General features: G+C 49.3%; 2 protein-coding genes across 2 annotated transcripts; both read right to left on the reverse strand.

Moving 5' to 3' along the window:
* Nucleotides 1-936: 936 nt before the first annotated feature.
* On the reverse strand, nt 937-1,908 carry LOC146759485 (olfactory receptor 14C36-like). Its single transcript, XM_085510403.1, has one exon. The coding sequence runs from the start codon at nt 1,900-1,902 to the stop codon at nt 937-939; it is 966 nt and encodes a 321-aa protein (XP_085366529.1). The 5' UTR covers nt 1,903-1,908.
* Nucleotides 1,909-9,536: 7,628 nt separating this feature from the next.
* LOC146759486 (olfactory receptor 14C36-like) lies at nt 9,537-10,514 on the reverse strand. The gene has a single exon (XM_085510404.1). It carries the CDS (start codon nt 10,500-10,502, stop codon nt 9,537-9,539), a length of 966 nt encoding a protein of 321 aa, XP_085366530.1. The 5' UTR covers nt 10,503-10,514.
* Between the last annotated feature and the right edge of the window lie 373 nt (nt 10,515-10,887).

Raw genomic sequence — 10,887 nt, forward strand, 5'->3', positions numbered from 1 at the left:
TTCTTAGTTTTGTAGGGTGGTAGGACTCTTAGATTCCAAGATTTCAATTGGTCGCTGCGCCCCCTGGTGGCCTCCTTTGGATCTGCGGGTGCAGCCCCAATGTTCCAGGCTCTGCACCACTGTGTCAGAGTGCTAGGGGAAAAAATTTACAGTTGTTGACACTGACCAATACTTGCTGAATGCTTCTGGAGACCAAACAATGGGTGTGAGCAGAGCGAGGCAGAGGGAGGTTGTAGAGAGTGTTATTTACAGCTGGTTAGCTGAGAAGGGTTGTAAACACAGAGCAGCTAAACAAGCAGCCTTACCACCTGCAAAAACAGCAAGAACAACAGGATGCCCTGTGATGATGAGAAACTAGCCACGGTTTTGTGAACTCAGCAAGGGAGTAACTTTCAGGATGATAACAACAAGTTGCAAAGATACTTGGGGATGGTATGTAATTGGGAACCAATGACGAGCTCTGCTTTTGCAATATGTATGAGCTAATTATCCGTATTATAAATGTACATGCAGCCAAGGAATAAAGGAGATTAGCTGATCATATGTCAATGACAGGTGTGGGCGTTTGCTTTTCTCCCGCCATTCTGCAACAAAAGGTGTGTTTCAGCAGTGGTAATGGTGGGTCACCTCCTCTGGTGCAGAAGTTTATGAGAAGTCTGACCAGTACAGGTCCAGAAACGTCTCACAAGAAGGACGGCAGACAGAGTGAATGCATTTCCTTTATTCTGTTAAGATTCACAGAGAACCTGGTACATTATGTACAGTGTGTCTGGGCTACACTACAAAGGCACAAGCTGAACAAGAATTGGTTTCAATAATGACATAGTAGTGAAAAAATTACAGTATTTTTAAAAAAGAATAAGAATAAATTACACAGATAAAATGGCACAATACAAACAAACAATAAAAGAAAGCTTGATTGAGTAAAAATCTGCATTACAAGCCATGAATTCCAAAAGATGGGCAGTTCACTGCTTTAGAAAGAAATTTTGTCATTACTTTCCTCACTGCATCCTTGACCTCCTTGATCCTCATGCTGTAGATGAGGGGGTTCACTGCTGGAGGCAACACTGAGTACAGAAGTGCCACTGTCAGATCCAGGAGAGGGGAGGAAATAGAGAAGGGCTTCAGGTAGGCAAAAAAGGCAGTGCTGACAAACAGGGAGACCACGGCCAGGTGAGGGAGGCACGTGGAGAAGGCTTTGTGCCGTCTCTGCTCAGAGGGCATCCTCAGAACAGCCATGAAGATCTGCACATAGGACACAACAATGAAAACAAAACAACCAAAGGCTAAACTGACACTAAGAATGAGAAGCACAACTTCCCTGTGGTAGGAGCCTGAGCAGGAGAGCTTGAGAATCTGTGGGATTTCACAGAAAATCTGGTTCAAAACATTGCCTTGGCAGAGAGGCAGTGAAAACGTACTGGCAGTGTGCAGCAGGGAATAGAGAGCCCCAGTGCCCCAGGCAGCTGCTGCCATGGTGGCACAAGCTCTGCTGTCCATCAAGGTCCCATAGTGCAGGGGCTTGCAGATGGCAACATAGCGGTCATAGGACATGATGGTGAGAAGGGAATACTCTGCTGAGCTGAGAAAGACAAGGAAAAAGATCTGTGCAACACATCCTGTGTAGGAGATGGCCCTGGTGTCCCAGAGAGCATTGGCCATGGCCTTGGGGAGAGTTGTGGAGATGCAGCCCAGGTCGAGGAGGGCCAGGCTGAGGAGGAAGAAGTACATGGGGGTGTGCAGGCACTGGTCGCATGCAACGGCGATGCTGATGAGGCCATTGCCCAGGAGGGCAGCCAGGTAGATGCCCAGGAAGAGCCAGAAGTGCAGGAGCTGCAGCTGCCACGTGTCTGCCAGCGGCAGGAGGAGGAACTCGCTCATGGAGCTGCTGTTGGACATCTCCTGTTCCTGGGCTTGGAGTCAGGTTCAGAGAACAGAAGATAATGACAAGTTCAGATGGTTCTCAGAGACACTCCTTCTGCTATGCTACAAAATTTTCCGTTCCCTCTGGAAAATGATCATTTAACACCGTAACTTGAATTTATTTCCATGAACTTTACCATCCCTTAAGGAGAAGAAGATTAGGGAGCTCTTTCTCTCTTCTCATTTCCTAATCATACCCCAGCATTCTGGATATTTTCCTCTTTAATCCAGCTGCTCTTCGAGACCCCAGCCGCAGCACGAATGCACTTCAATTTGTCATAGAGAAATCTGCCTGTTTGCAGGACAAGGGAACTCTTAATGTCTGCAGAAAACGAAGTAATTATAACCTAGCTCATTATATCTTTTACGTAGATGAGGCTGAAAGCACAACTTGTGTGACTGTTTACAAAACAGCTAACTGACTGGGGAAATACTGGGGAGTTTCCAAGCTGTGTTTTTAGATTTCTAACAACAATCTTCCTTTCCCTCAGAAAAAAAATGGAAAATCTCTGCCTTGGCTCTCCTCTTACAAAGTACCCTTACAGACACTCAGTTCTGCAGTGGAGCTGTGATCCCCCTGCCCCAGGCAGCAGCTGTGGCAGCACAAGCCCTGCCGGGAGTCTCCTTCACCCCACACGTCTCCCCATAACACCCTGGGCAGCTCCCTGGGCAGTCTGAGTGCTGAGCCTGGCAGGCGGCAGAGTCCCATACCCGGCAAACAGCCCCTGGGGCACAGCAGGGACCCTGCTCTGCAGGACAGCCCTGGGCACCTGCCTGCAGCCCCAGCTGCACAGCCTGCAGCCATGCTGGGAAATGCAGCTCTCAGTGCTGTGCTCTGATGCTGCAGCAAAGAAGCCCTCAGCTGGAGCAGAAGGCTTTTTCCAGTGTCAAGAAACATGCAGTGCCTGAAGACAGATCTGCTATGGGATGTGTCAGACTTATTTATCCCTGTATTAAATGTAGCTGCATGGCCTGATGTGAGACTTACCATGTCATGGCATGCGATCAATGCTCCTCCAGTAAGCTCTCAGCTTGCTCACATTTTATACATCCCATAAGCTGCTTCTCCCTTCACTTCTATCCTCATATCACCTGCAGATCATGCTCCAGCCCTGCTATGCTGTGCACAAGAGTTGCTCCTGGGCACAGGTGTCTCCCTGCAGCACTACCCACTATTATGAGCTCTGTGTTTCCCAAGAGGCAAGCTCAGCTCATCCACAGAGGATGTCAAGTTTGTCGTTCCCACTTATCTCCCCTGTGATGTCCCTGGGTTTTCATGGCCAACAGCTTCTGAAAGAGAATGGCATCATGACTGTACTTGAAATTCCAGACATTCCGTGAGTCCTTCCAGAGGTTGTTTAAAGAAACTAAAAGAGCACACAGACAAGGACAGGGAGGGTTGGACTTTCCCTGTGCAGGGCAGTGATCCAGATGAGGCTGGATCCCTCTCATCTGTAGAGGGAAACCCTGCGGCTGAAATGGGATTCAGCTCCCCGTGGACCCACAGGAGCTGGGATTCCTCTGGTTCAGTTCAGATGAGCACAAGGAGTTGCCTGCATTTGAACTCCTGCTCTGAGTCCTCAGTCCTTCAGCAGGGAGGCAGTTGCTCACACACACGTACATAGGATGATGCCCAAGGTGCCTGGGGTGCTCCTGGATGTCTGCCAGTGTTTGTAAACCATGTGGGAAATCCCTGAGATAGACACCTCCTTTCTGAGCACCATCTGAGGTCCAGAGGGGGGCAAGAGGTATTCTTGGCCATCCTAATTACAACAGATCCCAGCAATTAGGGCATCTCAAATTGTTTTTTTTACATCTCCATGGAGCAAGCAGAGTTACTCAGGTGACTAAATGGATGAGCTTTGTGTTGTGGGTTTGTCATTTTTGCCAGCAGTATTCCACATAACAACATCACGCAGAACAGTGGGAGTTATAGAGTTCACATTTTGCTTCCATGTTACCACCGTTTTGGGCATTTAGGGTTCCCAGAGGGTAGAGGAGGGGCAGCATCTCCGGAGGACTTGGTGCAAAGAGGAAGTGAGGTCAGACTTAGGGCTAGATCCCAATGGCCTTTTGCCTTTGGCCATCTCAGCTCACAGCAGAGGAAAACACGAGCCTCCATTGCACTATTTGGTGTACTCTTGTCTCACTCATTTTATCTGATTTGCTTACATTTAATAATGTAATATCGGATTGTTGCCAGTGTGTTTTCTCTTTGTTAAAATGTTCCGTTTGCTCTCTGTCCTTCTCCCTTTCCTGGAGCGTGGGATCCACGGCTGGACGGGTCACGGGGCAAATTCTTTCCTTTCTTTTCCTTCATTCCTTTGTCTCTCCTTTTTTTTTTTTCTTTTCCGGGTGTCTTTGCCCCCCTGTTCCAGACTGACATCCAGGGATAACCCCTAGACAAAGCTCAAGGAGGCAAAGTTTACATTGGACGTCAGGAGGAAGTTCTTTACAAGTAGAGTGGTGGAGATGCTGGGACAGGCTGCCCAGAGAGGTTGTGGATACTCCATCCCCAGAGGTGTTCAGCACCATCTTGGATAGTGTCCTGGGCAACCTGGTCTAGAGCCAAATCTCAAGGTTGGTGTCCCTGCCTATGGCAAAGGGATTGGAACTTGATGATCCTTGGCGTCCCTTCCAGCCCAAGCCATCCTATCATTCTGTCATCCTATCATTCAGAACAGGGACAGACATTATCATGACCAAGAACAGCATCCACAACTGTTATCTTTTTCACGGAAAATAACACATTTTGAATCGACTGTTTTACCTTAAGACAAAGTTACAGCAGGCAATGGTCAGAGAACAGCATACTTCAAGCATCAGGATCTCTTCCTCTTACACGTACAGCCCTTATTATAGTGAGGATGCCTAGAGTCTTGGCCACTAGATTCATGCAGCATGGCAAGTGGTACAATGAAATAACTGCTAAAAGAAGCCTTGCTGAACTCCTGTCCAACACAAGCATGAAATGCACCATTTATGCACTTTGTTTCCCCGTGTTCTGATGTCCCTGTCACCCATCTGCTTCCATGTGTCCCATATCCCTACGTCCTCATATCACCATGATGTCTTCATCATCATATCATCATAGTATCGTAGCCTTGTGCGGGTTGGAAGGGACCTTAGAGATCATCGAGTCCAACCCCCCAGGATTCGAGCCTCCTGTGTAGCAGAGCGGCACTTCTACCACTTGCACCACAGGGGCACACTTCATGTTCCCATATTGCCACTGTCTTCATTTCTCCATATCTTCGTGTCCCCATGATGTACCTGTAGCACCATGATGACGCCACAGTCTTTTTCTCCATTGGCCTCTCACCTCTCAGTGTCCCCACAAGCCATGTTCCTAGGGCCACAAGAGATTAGCTTTTCACCTTGGTGCCTCACAGGACTCGAGAGGACTCAGCCTCCAGTCACAGAACCATTGTGTGAGGGGTTGGAGGTGGGGAAGGTGTGGTCACGACAGGGTCACGAGCCGGTGCGAGCTTGCTGAAGCGGCTGCTTCCAAAGCCAGTACACCCGTGTACATAGTGGGAACCCAAAACAGACTTTGAGGGTCTGCATGTCACGGCCCGGCAAGCAGACTGCAGCGCGGCCTGATGAGGCTCAGACCTGACAGGCCTCTCCCTCTGGCCCTGAGGGTTTGTACAGCAGAGCTTCTGCCTGGAGGGACCACATCCATACAGCACAGCAGGCTTTGGCTGGTGAGGATGCGAGGCCGGGAAAGCTCCCAGGCTGTGGCCCCGGGGCATGCAGAGGAAGTCCCAGTGCAGGTGACATCACTGGGGCTGCTTGAACATGTGCGTTGTCACGCTGCGTTTCCATGCTGACAGCAGGCCCGACCCAAGGGAATCTTTGCTGCTATGTTTGTTACCTGACGTGATCCACTACAAAGACTTGCCAATCTTGGCGACACGCTGAGGTATCGTGGTCATGCGGAGTTGTCGGGATGCACGAAGGCGTCCGAGTGCACGACGAGGCTCGGCCACATCTCTCTGATGATGGAGCGGGTGGTGAGTAGCCTTAAGGGCTTGGGGCAGCAAGTGGAGTGCCCGGTCCAGAAGAAGGAGTTGGTCCCACTATTCCACTGGATTATGCGGATTGGCTCGGGCGATAGCTCTGCTCACTGTGTGAGCAAGCAGGCCCTGTAGCGGGCTGGGGAGGAACTTATCCCGTGCATATTTCAGGGGAATAAGGAGGCACTGGCTTTGCTGCCGGCCTTGAGGTCCCTTAGGAATCTTCTTGAGAAGGCTAGGGAGACTCAGGAATTTTGGGAGACAGCTTATGCTCTCCTGAGGTCAGAAGACTCTGTAATAGAGCCTGGACCTCCAAAGCAGGGGGAAGTGACTGACCAGCTGGGACAACAGGACAGGCCTCCGGAGGGTGAAATCAAGGATCAGGTAGATGGGGCAGTTGTTTCTGAGGTGGAGGAAGGGGGAGAAGTGAAGCACTCGGGGACACCCCTTGTCGCACTTCCTGCCTTCCCCTTCACAGCCCTCTGCCCCCTCAATCCTGGGTTGCGTGGGGCAAAGTCCCGATGGGTCATTTTGGAGCATGGGAACACACAGTCTTATTCAGTTCCCAATAGCCCCACAGGGGTCAGTGGCGATATCAGGTGGCGAAGAGAGTGCCCCACCCTTTATCACTCCCCCACCATATGGAGCGGCAGAGGATTTGAAGGAGGCAGCACGGGTAGAGAAGTTAAAGACACAGGTAAGTTCCCTTGCCACCACAGATAGTAGATTTGCATGCAGCTGCTGTCCATTCTCACGAGCAGTTCCACCAGTCGGTGCTTGCCTTCCCACTAACAGCATGGGTCAGGCTATCGTAGAACATGCTCGTCAAACACTGAAAACCAGCCTTGATGCTTTTAGAGGGGGGAGAGATTACTGGGCCGGTCTTGTGCATGTTAATCATCAGGAGTGCATTTTTTACTTCCAGCAACACTGGTCTTCCCGCCTGCACAGTGGGTATCCTCTGAGATTCCCTGAGAAGAGGTGCAAATTGCTGTTTGACAATTCTTGTTTTCATCCAGGCTCTGACAGACGATGGACTTGCATATGGCTTTGGGTAGCCTCAGTGGTCTGAAGGACAAGTCTACATCCGCAGCAAAGGGAGCAGGCCAAGGGGCACTGAACCACTCCCTCTGTCAATCATGGGGCGTGGGCATGCCTGCATCGCTACGCGCGAAGGGCCACGGTGGTTGCAGTAACCTCAGCCTTGATGGATCCTGAGCCCTGTGTGGCACTGGGTTTTGATGGGACTGTCCAGAACTACATTAAGGAGAGCTGTGATCTGTCCAAGACCTCCCCACATCCTGGCCTGAATAGAAGGGTACATCAATTGCGACTGGTGGGGCAGAAAGCTGGGTATCCCTCACTTCTGGTACCAGTTGTGGTTCAGCGATATTCTTGGAACCATCCTCGCGTGGATTGTGATTATTCTATTGATAATCTGCTTCGCCCTTATGCTGCTCCAGATGCTAAATGAGGTAATTAGATGAAATTTGGTCAGTGCTCATTACCTGCTGTTGCCCGCCATGTCCAGCCAAAGAGTGTAGACATCTGCTTCCCATTTATTGTCATTGTTATAAGCTTATCAAGCATTGACGCCTTGTGTTTGCTCCACTGAACTGGCACTGGTGGCCAGAGAGACGTACCCCAGACAAAGGTGCTTCAGTTCAGTGCTTGAACTGCTTTATACGGGTTACGGGGGAAACTGTGTTTAACAGCAGTTAGACTAAAGATATGAGACACACGGCATTTCTGTCCCCGAGGACCACCCAGAGATGACGCTGTCCCCATATCCAGGCTTTGTCCAAGGACTCATCACTGAGTCCTGTCCAGTCCTGTGAGGCTATCAGGTTTGAGGCTGATTTTATCGGGAACTAGGACACAGCATTTGGGGACACTGGGAGGTGTGAGGATAACAGGGACATGGGGAGCGTGGAACTTACGAAGATATTTGTAAGGCAAGTGGTCACAGGGATATGGTGACCTGAGGATATGGGAACAACATGGGGACATGAGTGTATCATGGCAGTATGGAGACATAATGGAAATATGGGGGAAAGGGGACATGCAGCCAAATGGGAACTTCTTGGTGACAGGGACACAGGAAGTTGTAGGTGGGGCCATCAAGGCCAGGCTGGATGTAGCTCTGGGCCACCTGCTCTGGTGCTTGGCAACCCTGCACTAATCAGGGGGATTAAAACTAGATGATCATTGTAATACGATTCAACTCAGGCCATTCTATGATTCTCTGTGGGCAGTGGGGACAGTTGGGTGATGGGGACACATAGACACAGGGAGGTTGGCAGTGTTCACTCTGTCATCATGCTGGAGATCAAGAGTGAATAACAAAACTTGGCTGTGGCTGATGGATTTCCTCCTCATTTATTGCTGAAAACTCCAAAGACCACAACTTTTAGAATTGTGGAATCTCAATATCATGGAATATCTGAACCACGAATTTACAGACTCATAGAACCAGTGAGTCATGGAATCACAGAAGCACGAAATCACAGCACCATAGAACTATAGAATCATGGCATCATTGAAACAGGACAAGACCACTTCAGTCACATCAGGAGATGTGCCATATATTTTCTGCTGTCTTTACACAGCCAAGAGCAGAAGTCCCCATGTGACATCCAGAAATCTGCATTGCATGTCTGAGATGGCAGTAGTATGGCCTCTGTCCATGAGGACAGTTTGCCATTAGGACACGCAGGCATGGAATCCAAGGTTTGGGGTGAAAATTGGCTGAAGGTACCTGATTCGGTTCTGAAGTCACTGGGCTGTGTGCCTGAGCTTCAGCAGAACAAAGGTGTCCTATGGGTTTTGTTCCCATGATGATCCAGCCTCCTGTCATGGCTTAAAGAAAGTGAGTCTTGTTTTATCTGGATGAAAGGAAAGAAATAATAGAGAGCTGATAAATGGCAGTGAGAGAGAGAGCGAGCATCCCTTCCGTGACTTCTTTCCCTCTCCACAGACCATCCTGGAGACAGTGACCACGTCTGTGTACAAAATGGAAGAAGCCCTGGAGGAAGCTTGGAAACTTCTGACATGATAACACACATCCAAGAACTTGTTGTGTGCAGGGTCTCACAGGGAATGAGGAAGAGGGGACCTGACAACCAACGTGCAAACCAGCTGCTGCTGCTGGACTCTCAGAGGCACTGACAGATGTGAACCTGAAAGCACAGACAACAGACAGGAGCCCAGGGTTGGCCTGTCAGCTGCTGAAGGGTGAAGCCATTGCACAGTTTGATGAACAGCCATGTGCTTAATGCTGGACTGTGGGTTTCTGAGAACATCTGACCAGTACAGGTCCTGAAACGTCTCATAAGAGGGAGGGCAGAGAGAGTGACTGCATTTCCTTTATTCTGTTAAGGTTCACAGAGAGCCTGGTACATTATGTACAGTGTGTATGGGCTACACTACAAAGGTACAAGCTCAACAGTTGGTTGAAGAATTGGTTTCAATAATGACTCAGTAATGAAAAACAACACTGTATTTATTTAAAGAAGAAAAAAAAATAAATTACACAGATAAAATGGCACAAAACAAACAGTAAATGACAGCATGATTCAGTAAAGGGCTGCATTAAAAGCCATGAATTCCAAAAGATGTGCAGTTCACTGCTTTTAAAACACATTTAGTAATCACTTTTCTCACTGAATCCCTTACTTCCCTGTTCCTCATACTGTAGATGAAGGGGTTCACTGCTGGAGGCACCACTGTGTACAGAAGTGCCAGCATCAGGTCCATATATGGGGAGGAAATGGAGGGGGGCTTCAGGTAGGCATAAAGGACCGTGATGAGAAACAGGGAGACCACGGCCAGGTGAGGGAGGCATGTGGAGAAGGCTTTGTGCCTTCCTTGCTCAGAGGGCATCCTCAGCACAGCAGTGAAGATCTGCACATAGGAAACCACAATGAAAACACAGCACCCAAAGACTATATTCATACTCAAAATGAGAAAGACAACTTCCCTGAGGTAGGAGCCTGAGCAAGAGAGCTTGAGGATCTGGGGGATTTCACAGAAAAACTGGTTCAAAACATTCCCTTGGCAGAGAGGCAATGAAAAAGTACTGGCAGTGTGCAGCAGGGAATAGAGTACCCCAGTGCCCCAGGCAGCTGCTGCCATGGTGGCACAAGCTCTGCTGTCCAGGAGGGTCCCGTAGTGCAGGGGCTTGCAGATGGCAACGTAGCGGTCATAGGACATGATGGTGAGAAGGGAACACTCTGTTGAGGCGAAGAAGACAAAGAAAAAGATCTGTGCAGCACATCCTGTGTAGGAGATGGCCCTGGTGTCCCAGAGGGCGTTGACCATGGCTTTGGGAAGAGTGGTGGAGATGCAGCCCAGGTCGAGGAGGGCCAGGTTGAGGAGGAAGAAGTACATGGGGGTGTGCAGGCGCTGGTCACAAGCAATGGCTGTGCTGATGAGGCCATTGCCCAGGAGGGCAGCCAGGTAGATACTCAGCAAGAGCCAGAAGTGCAGGAGCTGCAGCTGCCGCGTGTCTGCCAACGGCAGGAGGAGGAACTCGCTGAGGGAGCTGCTGTTGGACATCTGCTGTTCCTGTGCTTGGAGTCCTGCTCAGAATGCAGAAGATAATGACAAGTCTAGACCATTCTCAGACACACTCCTCCTGCTATACTATAGAATTTTTCCTTTCCCTTTGGAAAATGATCACTTAACTCCAGAACTTGAAATTATTTTCATGAGCTTCACCATCCCTTAAGGAGTAGGAGATTGGGAAGCTCTTACTTTCTTCTCATTTCCTAATCATATCCCAGCCTCCTGGATATTTTCCTCTTTTCTCCAGCTTCTCTTCAAGACCCAAGACCCAGTTTATGTGCACTTCAGGTTGTCTTAGAGAAATCAGACAGTCTGCAGGACAAGTGAACTATTAATGCCTGCAGAAAATGATGAAAACAGAAATTAATTGTATCAT

The sequence above is a fragment of the Coturnix japonica genome, chromosome 10, assembly GCF_054131305.1.
Source record: "Coturnix japonica strain WE chromosome 10, WE-NBRP24, whole genome shotgun sequence".
NCBI classification, from domain to species: domain Eukaryota; kingdom Metazoa; phylum Chordata; class Aves; order Galliformes; family Phasianidae; genus Coturnix; species Coturnix japonica.

Coding starts and splice junctions, on each gene's coding strand:
- LOC146759485 (XM_085510403.1), bottom strand. CDS start 1,902: ATGTCCAACAGCAGCTCCATGAGCGAGTTCCTCCTCCTGCCGCTGGCA.
- LOC146759486 (XM_085510404.1), bottom strand. CDS start 10,502: ATGTCCAACAGCAGCTCCCTCAGCGAGTTCCTCCTCCTGCCGTTGGCA.